At 44.4% G+C, this 16,645-nt stretch overlaps 1 protein-coding gene across 2 annotated transcripts in view; it reads left to right on the top strand.

The window, feature by feature from the left end:
• The window catches only part of RASSF1 (Ras association domain family member 1), a 35,463-nt gene extending 28,001 nt beyond the window's left edge, over positions 1 to 7,462 (top strand). For both annotated transcript variants that reach the window (XM_036738686.1, XM_036738687.1), the window contains 4 exons: positions 4,657 to 4,761; positions 5,132 to 5,429; positions 5,647 to 5,762; positions 6,179 to 7,462. In XM_036738686.1, coding sequence (XP_036594581.1) covers positions 4,657 to 4,761; positions 5,132 to 5,429; positions 5,647 to 5,762; positions 6,179 to 6,325 — 666 coding nt within the window. In that variant the 3' untranslated portion in view covers positions 6,326 to 7,462. The remainder of the gene's footprint in view (positions 1 to 4,656; positions 4,762 to 5,131; positions 5,430 to 5,646; positions 5,763 to 6,178) is intronic.
• Positions 7,463 to 16,645: the final 9,183 nt, after the last annotated feature.

Below are 16,645 nucleotides of genomic sequence, written 5' to 3'. Positions count from 1 at the left end.
CTGATGTGTGACAGGAAGCACCATACAATGGAAAGGGCATGGGATTTAGTGTGTCAGGATACCTGGGTTCAAGTTCTAACTTAGCCACTTACTCTCAAGGGCCTCAGTTTCCTCATCTGTAAAATTAGGAGGTTGAACTCCATGACCCCTAACGTCCCTTTCAGCTCTAAATCTTTGAGCCTTTCATGAGCAGGGAAGCCTGCATTAAAGAGACATGTGGAAGTAGGAAGAACCACCCCCAGGGATAGACAGAGGGCATTACTCTGTGATTAAGGCCAACAGCAATGAAATTTTTATATTCTCCAAGTAAAGGAGAAGTCTAGGGGTGGGTGGAGGGCAAGGAGCCATAAGGGAAAAGGAAGGAGGAAGACATTGATAAACTGAAACAGAAGGAAGAGGAGCATACTAGCCAGAAATCAGGACAGAGCATGACAGGTCTAGGCAGGAACAAAGAGAAAAGCAGCCCCATAACCTTAGAGAGGGCTGGGGTGTTTATCACTCCTGGAGCACAAGAACTTGAATGTCTACTGTAGCTTGACAAGAGTTGTTTGAAGACCAGTTAACAGAAGCTTCACTAAACATGTAAGGAAGTAATTGAGTTACCAGAGAAATAGTAAAGGCTGATAAGCATAAATTGGTTCAAAGTTATAGATAAACCTGGGATAGCATATCCTTAATAGTTATTAAAGAAGCTGGGAATTTAGAAGATATGTCCCTTTTGAGGCTTCTCCAAAAATGACCCTTGTAAATGGTTGTCATGGACCAAGTCATTGTTTTGATCCAGTGTGATGTTTCTGACATTCCATGAAAAGCCCTCCTTTCTATATCTGTCAGGGAAGACTCCAACGTACCAGTCATAAGCCCACTTGGTGGTCAGGAAAACCAGGCAAGTGTATCAGGGAAAATGTACCTCTCTGCAGTGTATCCCGTGGAAGGAAGAGGGGATGATTCTACCTACCTTGGTGAATTGTTGTGGACTTTTATAAACTGAGTCTCTTAGCCAAAACTAATCTTGGCTTCTCCTGGTAGTTTTTTCTTCCCTAATCCCATCTGGATAGGTCAGCATCCAGCATTTCACTATCTAGGGAACATGAGAGGAAATTTGTGAGTCAGAAGTAAGGAACATAGAGGTGAAACTCAGTGTTGGGGCAAGTAGGGACTATATTAACTGGCAGTTCAGTGGATTGAGTGGTTGGTCTGGATTCAGGAAGTTCAAACCTGGCCTCAGACACTTACCAGCAGTGTGATCCTGGACAAGTCATTTAACCTCTGTTTGCCTCAGTTTCCTAAACTGTGAAATAAAGTTAATAATAGCACCTCACAATAACTCACAAGGTTATTGTGACGATCAAATAAGATGGTATTTGTAAAAGCACGGTGCCTGGCACATAGTAGGATATATAAATGCTTACTCCTGTCCCCCACTTTGTGTTCATCCAAAGATCCTCAAGTATGTTATTAAGGGAGTCTTATCTAGCTTCCTCTTTGGAGAGCCAAGCTGAAAGTTACCCAGCAGCATTCATGGTCCCTGGAGGTATGTTGGTCCATAATTAAAAAACAAAAAATGACTAAGCCATGGCCCTTTTTTGTTGTGAAATGGTACTGGGGCCAGAGTCAAACCTGGAATAAAACAAAGCCCATATGGAGGATGTTTACTGTGGCTGTGGAACATTCCAGACCAGAGCAGAGTTCTGGAAGTGGTACTAGTAAAGGGCAATACTGAAGGCTGGTTATAGGTTTCTCCTGAGACCTTCCTCCCCTCAGGATAATTTTGTATAGTGCTTTGGAAAAGAGGATCTTGAAAATCTTTACCTTTTAGAACTCATTTAGGATTATCTTTAAAGAAAAAGCAACATTTCCTCTTCCCAAGGGTTAGCTTAGGAGGGTGGGGATGGCCGGAAGGGTATGGCAGGGAGGTTTTTGCTGGCTTTCTGAAGAAAGATAAATTAATCCTAACCCAGCATGGCCTGGCTGATCTTTCTGTCTAAAGGAATGCTGGAGAAAGTTCCCTTTGTTCTATAAACAGGATGCTGCTGTCCATTGCCCTGTGGTCCTGTGCTCTGGGAGAGTTTGGCATTCTTCTATTGTATCCTGCCCATCCTGCTTCCTGTCCCCACTTCCTTTGACTACACTAATTCCCAATTGGGATCTTGGATCACGTGTCTCTCCCCTGGGCATGAGAACTGCCCAGCCCATGCTGTCTTACTCCAAGACTCCTAGCACATGTTTCTCTAGACCTTAGCACAATGCCTGTACATAGTAAAAGCTTAACATTTGTTGAGTTGAATTAAATTCTAAACCTCAGAGGAACCTTTCCTAGGTCCAGGGGCATCATGTCAGCACTTAATCCTTGATGTTGCAACCTTTTGCCAAGATACTCTTTGGGGAGCATTGAATATCACATGAACAATTTCTTTGCTCCCTTCCCCTTTCTTTCTTTTTTTGTGGTGGGGGGTGGGGAGCAGTTGGAATTGTGACTTGCCCAGTGAGTGTCCTTTCATTCTGTGTGGTCCCCAACCTGGATCACCATTTAGCCATATGGAAGTAAGCACAGAAGGTGATTTCTCAAAGATGAAAAGTAGCAAGCTTTGTTTGTGGTAAAAACCAGACAGTAAAAACCCAGCCGCATGAAAACACAAAATTTTTCAGTGGGGTTCCCAGCTTTGTGTCTCTAGCAGTCCTGAGGGAGGCCCTGATAAGCGATAAGCATTCTAATTCTCATAGTTCATAGTTACCAAACTGTGCCGAGCCTTGGGAATAATAAGAATTTGTATACAAGCTGCTTCCCCACCAAGTTCAAAGGACCCTACCTCCCACCCCGGAAAGACTCCAGCTGGTTCTGAGCAGGGGTTGTAGCTCAGGAGCCGTCTGACAGGACAGTTCAGTTTGACTTTTAGAGCTGGTCATGAGATGGGAAGGGAAATGGTTTTCTGAGTTCCCCCAGGGGATAGCATTGGTCAGGGGTGATCTCAGCTTTCATCCATGACCCCCCTTCACTATTCTTGCCAGTATCTGATGTCAACAGGAAATAAGACTGATGCAATTGAATGTAAGACCAACTCAGTGCACATGCTCCAACCCAGATCCCACCCTTCCTGCCCTGCAGGCTCCACCCTTCCCTCCTTTTCCCTCACCATGGAGTAGGAGCTCCTTGCTACTAGGCAAGAGGAACTTAGCAGGGCATGGGGGAAGGGACAAGCTGAGCTGGCCGGTGCCCATACCAAGTTCCAGCTACATAGACATTAGAGCAAGGGGGAGGAAAGGTTTCTGGGCCCAGGGTTGTGTAATCTACCTGCTCGTGCTAGGCCAGCCTGTAAACTCTTCTTTTATATGCCTTGAACTCAAGGGTTCTGCCGTATTCTTAGAGCATAGGTTATTTATGAATTTTTAAATTGGATAGAATTCGTGTCTACATCTTTGGTGTTTCTGTTTTGTGGTTTTTATTGTCACTTCATGGGTTTGGGTTTATAAGACCCGACCCCAGATACGTTAGAGTAAAATACTTCTTCAGTGCTTTCCGCGTGCCATTTCAGACAACTTGATGCTCTGTGGTGTGGGAGTTGCCCTTCTCCCCTATGCCACAGCTGGTGAAGCTTTCATTTTGCACCAACCCTGTTAGGGCAAACCTCACTGGCTCCTAAGGTTAATAACAGGGTAGTAACAACCTGCCACCTCCAAATCTGACAGTGAGTCAGGGCCCCCACCCTATTGCATGGTTCTGTTCCCAGGGTAAGATGCAGAGTGGGCTCTGGTGTTAACTGTGATCTCTTGGGACACACCCTGACCCATCACTCCCCGGATCTTGGCTAGACGCTCACCACAGAGTCTGGAAGCTGAGTACTGAGCTCATGAGGGTGTGGAGGGCAATGAGGTTAGGGAAGAAAGTTCACTGACTTAGGGCACTAGGATTTAGTTAAGTAAGAAATGGTTTTATTCCAAACCATTGACCCTCTACGGAGCCCACAGTTTGCCCTAACTCCTTGGCCTCATGCCCTGGACTACCTCCAGCTGTTGGTTTGAATTTGATCCAAGCCTTACAGCTATCACTCCAGCAATTGCTACCAGTGCCTGGTTCAGTGTACAATCTTAGTTACACAGCTGGGCATTAAGGCAGCTCAGCCGTACACCTTCTACTTCCTCCCTCTGCCTGGGCGTGAAGGGAGAGCCAAGGAGGGGCAGTAAATATCTTGGGGAAATTGCCCGGTATAGAGGCTGTTTCCGTTGAGGCCCAGGTATGAAAGGTAAGCATAGCCTGCAATAAATTGTTGGCATATAGCTCAGGAGGGCCATAAAGCCTGAATGTATTCTGCAAATTCTAGCTAAGTGCCTACTCTGTGTATAGCACAGTGCTGGATCCTGGGGTGGTGTACACCACAGAACAGGGGAATTGACAGACCTGGGAAAGAAACCTTGGAGGACCAGCCACAATACCCAAAATATGCCTTTCAGTCCTCATTTGCAAGATTTGCTATGTTGCCTTGATTAGTCCTAGAGTTAGAGATTTAGAGCTAGGAGGGGCAGTAGAAGCATCTACTCCAACCCTGTCATCTAAGTCCCTGAAACATAAGGTCATACAGGTAGCAAGCATCAGAGATAGGATTCGAACGCAGGTCTTGTTACTTAACATCATGCCTATAACAAGGTATTCTGCCCTAGGATGAGCCATTGGAGTGGGAGAAACCAGTCCTGTCTCAAAGTGAGATTGAGCAGAAGATCAAGGAGTATAACAGCCAGATCAATAGTAACCTCTTCATGAGCCTGGTAAGCCCTGGGGTGGGGAGGAATTTAGACCAGGGCAAAGAAAGGGGCCTCTTCCTCCAACCTGAGGTCACAAGATCTCATTTTCTTTTTCTTTTTTTTTTTAATTTATTTTTCTTTCTTTTTTGGGAAGGCAATCAGTTAAATGACTTGCCCAAGGTCATATAGTTAATAAGTATCTGAGGCCGGATTCGAACTCAGGTCCTGACTTCAGGGCTGGTGCACTATCCACTGTGCCACTTAGCTGCCCCCATTTTGCTTCTGAGTAAACAAGTATTTGCTGAGTACCTAGCTTGTCCTCCTCTCTGTGCACCCTGGGATATGTCCTAGTATCCTATCTCCAATTATTGAATATCTTTCTTCCTTCCCCCAGAACAAGGATGGTTCCTATACTGGTTTCATCAAAGTACAATTGAAACTGGTGCGCCCAGTGTCTGTGCCTGCTACCAAGAAGCCACCCTCCCTGCAGGATGCCAAGCGACCCCCTGGGAAGAACCAATCGGTGAAGCGCCGTACCTCCTTTTACCTTCCCAAAGACACAGTCAAACACCTGCATGTGCTGTCACGGACACGGGCCCGAGAGGTCATTGAGGCACTGCTCCGAAAATTCCTAGTGGTGGATAACCCCCGAAAGTTCGCCCTGTTTGAGCGGGCAGAGCGCCATGACCAAGGTAGAACGCCTACCCAGCTCCCTTTTCTCCCCTCGCCCCCGATTCCTTTATTGTACCTGCATTTGGGCTTCCCAGAAAAGCGATTTAGTTACTATCTGCTACTCCTAGTTCAACAAATGGATGAGGGAGTTGGACCAGGTTGATTGCCTTGGATCCTTGGTGATTTTGGGAGCCCTCAGTTCCAAAAATTGAATGATCGTGTGATTGTGTCCTGCAGTGTACCTGCGGAAGCTGTCGGATGACGAACAACCTTTGCGTTTGCGACTGCTGGCAGGACCCAGTGAAAAAGCCTTGAGTTTTGTCCTAAAAGAAAATGAGACTGGAGATGTCAATGTGAGTATTGAATTTGCTCTGACAGACGGTTGGGGGAGGCTTAGGCCCCATCCCATGTTCTGTGGTGGTAGAACCCAGGACATTTCCACATGTCTGGTATCATCACAATGTCCGTGCTCATTAAATTTCCATTGGTTGTAGCCTGAGCGGGTTGGGGTAGGAGCAATAAAGTGGGTCAAAGTAAGATATAGCAAAATCTAGGCTAAAAGATATCTCTGCACCTATACAAATCTATCTATCTATCTACCTTGGAATAGACTTAGCTTTCTGGAACTCAGAAATAAGGATAGGGTTTGTTCTCCCATTTGGTGTGAAACATTTCCCTGACTGCCTAAGTTGGAGACAGTAGAGCCTAGGGAAAGGTATTAACTGGGCTTATGTCATATGGACTCACCTGTGTCTGTCTTTACACTCAGTGGGATGCCTTCAGCATGCCTGAATTACATAATTTCCTTCGTATCCTACAACGAGAAGAGGAGGAACACGTGAGACAAATCCTACAGAAGTATTCTCGCTGCCGCCAGAAGATGCAGGAAGCACTAGGAGCCCGCCCCCTGGGATGACCCCCCCTCCCCTTCTCCTTTGTGACCTCAAGGTCAGGGTCGCTTAAAGGCTTCAAGAGGCCACCAGGCCAAGTGGATGGGGGGGTGGCGGGGGGGCAGCACAGAATGGATGTCATATGAATGTGTCGGGGCCTGAAGAGTGAGTGTGTGTGGAGGCTTCCCAACTGAGGGGGAGCTAGCTAGGTGTGTGGGGACATAGGATGTCCTGAATGTAGCATCGTGGCTGCTACTTTGGAATGACAGAGGCTGAAAAGTCCTCTTATAAAATGTTGGAGCTAGGACTGAGGAACCCCTGTGGCTCATTGTGGTACATCTGGGAGGGTGGTTGGGGTAGGGTTCAAAGAGCACAGTCTTCTTGGATTGCAGCATTCTCTTGTTCCTTCTCCCCACCACCCCCAGAAAGTACCCTTAGCCTTGAGAATGCCAAGGCGACAGCTGTCAGGTAGTGCTCCCAGGTGGTAAACATCTTTTGGTGCTAGCAGAGATCTAGTCTGCATAGTTCAAATGCCCTGTCGGCTTATTTTAGAGACGTTGTGTTGGCCGAAGCTGAACACACCCGAGACACGGTCTCCTTATGGGTAGAATAGCTTCAGCTAAGTATGATGGTCATCAGTTTTCATGACTATGTGGGACCAGCCCCACTGAAATGGAAAGATTAGGAGTTCAAGATGTATAGGGGCCCTTAGGAGAATGGGGAGTAAAATGGATTTGATTTCAGTGATTCCTTTGGAGATCTAACCCAACAAGCACCCCGATTATGAGGACAAGACTGCTGCCTGGAGGTGCAGTCATGGTGAATGAGAGGGTTCAAAAGGATCCTAGCCAGCAAAAGGGCTTCGTTGTTGCTGCTAGGCTTTGAAGCAATGGCCATTTGCCCAAGATACTAACCGAAGTGAGGGCCTTTCCCTCATGGTATTTGTCATGATTTGTACGTAATGCATGTAATGTTTCTTGATCTCAGCTGAGTGACTCCCAGGCGGAGATAGAGTGTGTGAGACCTGTGGATGACTGCTGGGTGTGTCACGAAAAGGGCCTGGGGCCCAAGAGGAATCTTGTAATAATAAAGCTTGGGCCAATCATTCTGCCTCCGAGGTCAATCTGTACACCGTATTCAATTCCACAAGTATTTATAAAATACTTACTGTGTGTGCTTATTAGTAATGTTAGGTGCCGGATGAGAGAGTTTGGTCTCTGTAAGTGTTTTATTGATGCCTTTTCCCCCTTTATATCACTATCCCACTTCCCAGTGACTCCTCCCCCACCTTCCTTTGTAACAAATAAGTACAATCAAGCAAAACAAATCAATACTTTGGCCATGTTGGAACATGTATGATAATCCTACAACTGCAGTCCGCTGCCTCTTTACTCAGAAGCAGAAAGCGGCTGAGTGGGTGTCCTGGATACAGAGTTCAGATAAAACATGATGCCTGTCTTCATGGAGCTGACGTTTTAGGGATGACATGAATGCAAATCATTATACTACAGCATTACGTGGATATGTGAATTATTGCAGTGTTATTGCCCTGCAGCGCTCTAGGGAATGAATGAAATATTGAGCACTACGTGCAGCGGACTGGGGATAGAAATCCAAAATCAGGCCGTCTCCCCTCAAGAAGCTTACACACACACAGAGCAGTGGTAGCCAAGGCAGGGAGTTATGGTCCGGGAAGTCGTGGATCCAGGCGAATGGAACAAGGGGGCAGTCGATTCCCATGACCTTTCCAGAGCTAATGCTAGTGTTGGAGGGGACAGAGGGGCACACCACAGGAAGGTGGAAAGGTGCCAGGGTGAAGGGGTAGGTTTGGGTTCTCTTCCGGGAGCTGGGAAAGACTTAGGTGAACTGATGGGAAGTGAAAGAAGCAGAATCAGGAAAATAGGAACAATGTCGTGTAGTCACGTCCGGCTCTGTGGACGACAGCGTGCGAATATTGGCCATCGGGTTTTCTTGGCAACGATACTGAAGTGGCTTGCCCTTTCCTTCTCCAGTGGATGAAGGCAAACGGAGGTTAAGTGACTTGCCTAGGGGCACACGGTAAGTGTCTGAGGTCTGATTTGAACTCAGCTCTTCCTGACTCTAGGCCCATTTCTGTATGCTCTGAGCCACCCGGCTTCCTACAGATGAACAAAGTTCAATAGAAATAAGACAAATGAAACGGCTGTAGAATCATAATGGCCCCAAAGAGAAGAAGCTTCCGGTGGATGCGGAACGCTGACTATGACTCCAGACTTTTTCAACATGTTGACTAGTTTTGCTGAACTTTTATTTTTCTAACAATAAGGAATAATTGTGGGAGTGGGGGAGGAGGGAGACAGGAAATACAGGTTACAGAAAAGATTTCAATTAAAATATTTTTTTAATAAGCTCATTCAAGTATCCAAGCAGATGATAGTGAAGGTATATGTACAAGGGACCTCAACGTTGAACACTATGTTAGGTGCTGGGTATTCAAAGGGGAAGCAGTCCTCGTCCTACTGGGGGAGGAGGGTAAGCAAAATACATGGGTAAGCAAACCTAAGATAATTAAAGCAGGAAAGAACCTAACAACTATGGGGATCAGGAAAGTTTGCATAGAAGGAGGGAATAGAGAAGTGAATTTGAGAGATTTGAGAAGGTAGAATTCACAAGACTTGGGATATAAAAGACATGGGGAAGGACCTACAATAGCAATGTTTTCTTTTTACAGTCGAGTCGAGTCGAACAGCGATGCCACAGTCTAGAGAGGAGGAAGAGCCTATCTTTGGGGGGGTGGGTGGAAATAAGGTTGAGTTTAGACCATATCTACAAATGCCAATGTCAGATCTATAAGCAGCCGGTAGGACAAGACTAGGTAGAAATGGGGCAGGCAAGGTTTGAGAATGTCTTTGATCAGCAAACAAAAGAGTACAGAAGAAAAGAGAACAGAAAATGACTCCTAAGAAAGATCATCTTTGGTCGAGGTCAGCATGGAGTGCCAGATTCTTCTGGCCTAAAAGTCTGATTCTGTAGCATGCATGTGAGGGGCATTGAGCCATCCAATAGCATGCAGAAGGATGGGGAGAAGATAGGCCTCTCAGCCTCATCTTTGGGACATTATTCCCCTTTATTCCTATCTTTATACTACCCCATCTCTGGTCATTGTTCCATGACCTTTTCAAGCCTTGGTTCTCATTCCATAACGAATTCCATCAGGGTCCTACAGGGTAGATTTCCTTGCAGGGGAACTCTAGAAAAAAAGTGGAATGTTAGAAAATAAAGGAAAAGGAGACAATATGTGAAAGCGCTTTTCACAGAGCCTGTTATGTAGCAGGCACGTATAAGTACTAGCTATTAATATTATTATTCGGCCCCAGACTGCCTGACAAGGTTCAAAGGGAACTTCTAGTCCTCATTTTACAAATGTGGAAACTGAGACCCAGAGAGGTTAGATAACTTACCTACACAGCTAGTAAATATCTGAGGCTAGATTTGAACTCATGTCTTCCTGACTCTGGGCCCAGCACTGTATCCACTGCACTAGCTAGCTGCCTAACATCGCAACCCCCCAGAGAAAAAAAGAGTACCGTATCTAAAAGCTAGCTGAACTGGGGTGATGGCAGCTGTATGCAAGAGAAATTATGGAGAAGAAGTTGTATGCCCGAGAAATGATGGAGTCAGGACAAGATTTGTTGATTAGTTGCATATTGGGGTGATGGAGGATGAGGGACCAAGCGCAATTCCAAGGTTGTAAACTGGGGTGATAGGAAAGGTGTTGTCCTTGACAGAAATTGGGAATTTTGGAAGAGGGATGGGTTTTGGGGGAAAGAATGAGTTCTATTTTGAACATGTTGTGTTTGAGATGTTTACAAAACATCCAATTTGTCACATTCCATCCAATGGGTGGAGATGTTCTATTTTGTTTGGGTTTTTTTGGAGGGGGGAGGGCAGGGCAATTGGGGTTGAGTGACTTGCCTAAGATCACACAGCTAGTAAGTGTGTCAAGTGTATGAGGCCGAATTTGAACTCAGGTCCTCCTGACTCCAAGGCTGGTACTCTACTCACTGCGCCACCTAGCTGCCCCATGGAAATGTCCTATTGGAACTCAGGAGAGACTAAGGCTGGATATAGACATTTTATAGTCATTTGCAAAGAGATTATAGTTGAGTCTACAGGAGCTAATGAAGTTGCCAAGTGAAAGAATACTTAGGGAAGGACCCCGGACGGTTTGGGGGTACCTCCACAGTTAGAGGCCGTGATACAGATGAGGAACCAGCAAAAGAAAATGAGGAGCAGCCAGACAGGAGGAAAACCAAGAGAGTAACATCGCAACCCCCCAGAGAAAAAAAGAGTACCGTATCTAAAAGGAAAGGTGGTGGTCAACGGACACAACTAGAGCTAAGAGTCACAGCTAGTTCAAGAGGGATGAGGATTAAGAAAAAGCCATCAGCATCCAACACACCCCCAGCATCACAGCCCCAGACTGCCCTGCCTTCTAAATATGTGCCATCCATCCATGGACTCCATGGCGTGATGCCGGACTGCAGGCATTTCAGAGGAGAGGTGAAAGGGAATGCAGCTTCTCCCTTAGGAAATTAAGTAATCAATCAAACAGCATTTATTTATTTAGTTGTTTGTTTTTTAATATATGCCAGACACTGTACTGGACAATGGGGATATAGGATACAAAGATAAAAAGCAAAACAGTCCCTGCCCTCAAGACACTTAGATTCTAATTTTTTTAGTTATTTTTCAATCCAAATCTTCATGACCCCATTTGGATTTTCTTAGCAAAGATATTAAGTGTTATGCCATTTCCTTCTCCGGTTCATTTTACAGATGAGGAAACTGAGGCAAACAGTGTTAAGTGACTTCCCCAATGTCACACAGGTAGTAAGTGGCTAAAGAGGTCACATTTGAACTCAGGTCTTCCTGACTCCAATACACTGAGCCACCCAGCATAGATTCTAATGGGGGAGATATATTTATAAGTATATACAAGATATATATAAAGTAGATTGAAAGTAACCTTAAAGAGAACACACTTGGGAGAACCAGGAAAGGCCTGCAGAAGGAGACTATTAAACTAAATTTTGAAGGAAATTGAATCTAAGAGACAGAGGTGAACAGGAAGATCATTCCAGGGACAAAGGTAGCCAGTGCAAAAGCACAGAGAAAGGTGATGAGCATTATGCGTGAGGAGCAAGAGGTGTACCAGGATGGCTGGCCATGGAGTGTATGAAAGGAAGTTTAAGGCTGGAGTAGGAAGGGGCCATGTTGTTTAAGGGAGAGGGTGGAGAAAGTGCCAGTCAGACCTGGGTTTTAGGAAAATCATTGTGGCATCTCACTGGAGTGAGGAGAGACTTGAGTCACGGAGTCCTAGCAGGACGCAATTAATAATCCAGGCAAGGGGTGATAAGGGCCTGAACTAGGGTGGTGGTTGTGTAAGAAGAAAGATGTATTGGTGCTCCATGGCCATTTCCAAGCCACGCTCCCCTATAAATACTTTAGGCTTCTCTTCCTCCCACTAGAACTCAGACTCCTATTCCTGTGACCCTGGGCCCTGATTACCAGCTCCCTGCTGCCCACACTCTGGTCTTCTCCTCCCACTGGAACTTGAACTCCAGCCCCAGGGCCTTGGGTTATGATTAGTGAGCTTTCCCCTTTAATTAGCCTTCTCTCTTTATGTTTCTTGGCTACCTCCAAGCCAAACCACTGTGCTTGGAGACCTTCCCCTTCCACTCTCATCCACCTTTCCTCTTCCCTTTATGTCATCACAGGGATTGTCTTGCTTGTTTTTGGATCTCTGATGGTTAGCACAGTGCCTGGCACATAGTAAATGCTTAATAAAAATTTTCTGAAATTCATTCATTAAGTAAAAACAGCAACTGATTGGATACGTTAGATGAGTATGAGTGAGAAGTCAAGGATGGCACCAAGGATGGACAAATTGAAAGATGAGGGTGCCTTCGACAGTAATGGGGAAGTTTGGAAGATGGATGGGGTTTGGGGGGAGAGAGAATGAGTTCCCTTTTGATCATGTTGAGTTTGTGATGCCTAGGAGATATCTAGTGTGAAATATCCAATAGGCAGTAGGTGATGCAGGGCTGGAGCTCCAGAGAAACTAGGACTAGATATATAAATCTGGGAGTCATATAAATAGCAATGATAATTGAACCCATGGGAACTGAGCAGGTCACCAAATGAGAGAAGGGAAGTAAATGAAGGGAACTCTGGAACTCTAGGGAGAGGGTAACCAACCAACAAGGCTCCATCCCAGGCAGAAAAACTGAGTTTTCACAAGTAGAATTCATGTCTAGAAAGGCCAAGGTGGGGCAAGTGTAAGGCCTTTAATTTGAGGACTAGGGGAGTCCTTAATAGTCTAATGAGAATGTCTAGCATCCAGCAGGGAGCAGAGACTCATATACTCCAGACAGATGCAGACACTTCCAGCAGCTTCAAGAAGTGCCTATGGCAAAGAGGCGACTAGCCACGGCAATAAGACAGTTGAGCTGAGGACAGGTGTATGCCCAGGGGAAACCAGCCAAGTCACCCAACCAGCAGCGATGCTATCCCCTGGGAGGTGCTTCATGGAGACTCCAAAGGAGAGACAAAATTAATACCCAACAGCACCAGAAAAGTGAGTCATTTGGGCCAAATGTATCTCCTATATGTGTTCCTTGATACCACTGTCTCTTAAGTTCTCTTCTCAGGCATGATGTGTATTTACAGAAGAATGTGCCCCAGGTTTATGGGGCATAGTTTATAGTTAGCTAGTATTCTTACTGTTAGAAACATACTTATATTGCCTAGGAATAAACAATACTTGTTGGGGAGCCAGGAATGTTTTAATCATATTTTACATTTATTCACTCTGAATAAATGGGTACATCCCCTAAACAGAGTACAGGAGAGTACAAGGATCAGATGGATGCCAGTCCTTTTATTGACCCCCACTTCAAATCTCCTGCCAGGCTCTTCATTGGCCACATACAACCTCCTGACTGCCCAAATCATGCCCTCCTCAAATGGCTTGTTTAAGCATGTGTACAAGCCTCTAACCTTCCCCTGACCAGAGGCCTGGTGTCTGCTAGATCACAGCTCTGATTAATCAGTCACCTGACTTATATTCGGCTAAAGCTGGGGGGAGGGAGGGGAAGAGGGATACTTTGAACTCTGTGGAAACAAAACTGCTCCCCCCATTTCTTATATTACTAAGAATTTTTGTAAATGCCATTGCTTTAAGCTATCTACCGATTGACTAGTGATGGGAAATGGGGGCTCATGAGCCAAAATTCTCTATCCCTTGCCTGTGCGGGTAGTTGCTGCCCCCTGAGGAGTCATCATGGCTATCCAGACATTTAAAATCTAAGCTTTTGCAACCAAAAAAAGAATGATTTGTCACTTATAAAAATTCTCATTTCTGCATGCTTAAACTTGGAAACATAATTTTCTAATGTGTTTTTAAATCTTCCAAGTCTTGTAACATAAGTGTTTCAGCGGGTTTTGAACTTATTTCTTAAAAATATAAAAATGCAACACTTTCTGATTAGTTTGCAAGAACTGATGGTGTACAGTCTCTAGGAACCCCCTTGAACCCACCTTGAATCTTCCCACTTGATCTGGCTTTTCATGCCCAAGTAACCTAGCCTAGCCCTCCCTTGTCTGATTACCTCAATTTCCCACCCTTGATCCTATAAAACAGGGCTATCCAAAATGCTGAAAGAAGGTTTGGGTCCAATTCAATACCAGCATGTTGGTATTTTGGGGTCCCGAGCACCCCTGAAGCCTCAACATATTTTTAGTTTATTAAGGATTTGCCATATTGGGTGGATTCTTAAGAAGCCTGAGCATTTGTGACACTTATGCCAACCGGGCCAGATCAATTTGACCCAGACTGAGTCTGAGCTAGATTGAATCTGAGCACCTTAATGGAGGTAAGATGGATCTTATATACAGAAAGGCTGTGGGAGGGATCTGGGGTGACTGGAGGAGGAGGGATTTAGGGAGGATCTTCATGGGACTAGGGTGACTGGGGGACTGGGGTGAGATCAGACTCCAGGAATGGGATTAAGGGTGGGAAATAGCTGAAGGCTACCTGGAGAAGACAGACAATGGAGGGCTAACAGATTTGGGTATAGATATTTTGTTTTTGTTTTTTGGAGGGGGGAAGGCAGGGCAATTGGGGCTAAGAGACTTGCCCAAGGTCACACAGCTAGTATGTCAAGTGTCAGAGGCTGGATTTGAACTCCTGACTCCAGGGCCAGTGCTCTACTCACTATGCCCCCTAGCTGCCCCAGGTATAGGCATTTTGATAGGATCAAGGGTGGGAAGGGGCCAGAGGTAATCTGGAGGTAATGAGACAATGGAGGGCTCGACTAGGTTATTTGGGCATCATCAATTGGGGAATGGCTGAACAAGCTGTGGTATATGAAGGTGATGGAATACTATTGTGCCATAAGAAATGGGGATGATGCAGACTTCATAACAACCTGGAAAAACCTACACGACATAATGCTGAGTGAGCGGAGCAGAGCCAGGAGAACGTTGTGCACAGCCACAGATATATGGATTCCGTGAGGACCAACCCTGACATACTGCGCTTTTCTCAGCAACCTAAAGGGCAAGGACAACTCCAGGGGACTCACGATGGAGAATGCTATCTTCATTCAGAGAAAGAACTGCGAAGTTTGAATACAGACTGAGGCACACTACATGCTCGCCTTTTCTGCTTCTCTTTTGTTTTTGGGGTTTTTTTTTTTTTTGGTTCTGTTTCTTCTTTCTCATGATTCATTCCATTGGTCAAAATTCTTCTCCACGACTTGACTAGTGCATAAATTAATTCAATGCGAAGTTATACATGACAGTTATATGAGACTTCATGCCATCTTGGGGAGGGAGGGGGGAGGGAGGGGAGAAAAACTGGAACTCAAAACTATGTAGAACCGTATGTGGTAAACTAAAAATAAATAAAGAAATTTATCAAAAAAAAAAAAAGGTTATTTGGGCATGAAAAGCCAGATTAAGTGGTAAGACTCAAGGTGAGTTCAAGGGGGTTCCTAGAGACTGTACCCCACATCAGAACTACTTAATACTGGGAGATAGAAATTTACTAGCTTTATTTCAACAAAAACCTTTCACAGCTGGTGAGTGGGATTGAAAAATGAGTATCATGATTTACTAGATGCAGCCAGTGATACATTGCTTCCATATCTTTTCCATACCATACCAAGTATGGAAATAAACTAAGCATAAATATAGTCTTTTGAATCACTGTCTCACAAACTGTTAAATCAAGATTTTCAAAATAATATCCAATCACATTGCTCACTGAAATATGATTAAAAATTATTTTTTATGTATTTTATTTTTTTATGTATTTTATGTATTATATTTTATTTTTTGTATTTTATGTATTATATTTTATGTATTATTTTATGTATTATTTTTTTTGTATTTTTTTTATTTTATGTATTATAATTTTATGTATTATAATTATTACATTTATTTTATGTAATTTTATGTATTATATTTTATGTATTATAATTATTACATTCTTCATTTAACGTTCTCTCCTTTTAAAACTTCTATTTGAGGTATGTCTTAATGTATATATTGGTACATGTTTATAACTTGTAAATAAGTAAATGCATGTTGGGGATGCATACTCAAAAAATGTTTTTACTGATCATAGTGTCTAACCAAAAAAAGTTTGAAGCCAGCCGTTCTAGACATTTGAATGTTACAATCATAGGCTCATAATTAGAGGTAGAAGGGATGATGCCCTCATTTTACAGATGGTCGAAATCAAGGTCCCCAGAGGTTGACTGATATATCCAAGATCACAAAGCTAATAATAATTATTATCAAACAATAATAATAATTAGAACTTATAGCACTTTAAGGATGGCAAAATGCATTATAAATATTATTTCACTTGGTGCTTACAACTTGGGGAGGTAAGTGCTACATTGGGGTTCCATTTGATAAGCGAGAAAACTAAGGTAGGCAGAGGTCAACTGATTTGCTCCGGGCCACGTGCTAGTAAGGGACCGAGGGCACATTCAAATTCAGGTGCTCTGATTTCAAATCTAGCATCACACTAACTCCTATATGTCCCCCAGTTAAGTCTGCTCCTCCCCGAATTAGAGTTTCCAAATTCCTCCGGCGGCTGCAACGAATTCAACAACTGGACGCTCACTTCCAAAGCCCAGTGCAAGGACCTGGACGGCGAGGGGAAAAGGATGCCCTCATAGATCTTACAGTCTAACACGAAGAATAAGACACCAATAGGCACAACACATAGCTAAGTCCATCAAAGAAGTTGGGGTGGTTTCCAGGGTCCTCCCAACCTGGTCGCCTTATTC

Source organism: Trichosurus vulpecula, chromosome 9 (assembly GCF_011100635.1).
Source record: "Trichosurus vulpecula isolate mTriVul1 chromosome 9, mTriVul1.pri, whole genome shotgun sequence".
Lineage (NCBI taxonomy): Eukaryota > Metazoa > Chordata > Mammalia > Diprotodontia > Phalangeridae > Trichosurus > Trichosurus vulpecula.
Note: the sequence above shows the minus strand (reverse complement) of the source record. Positions and strands in the feature narration are given on the sequence as shown.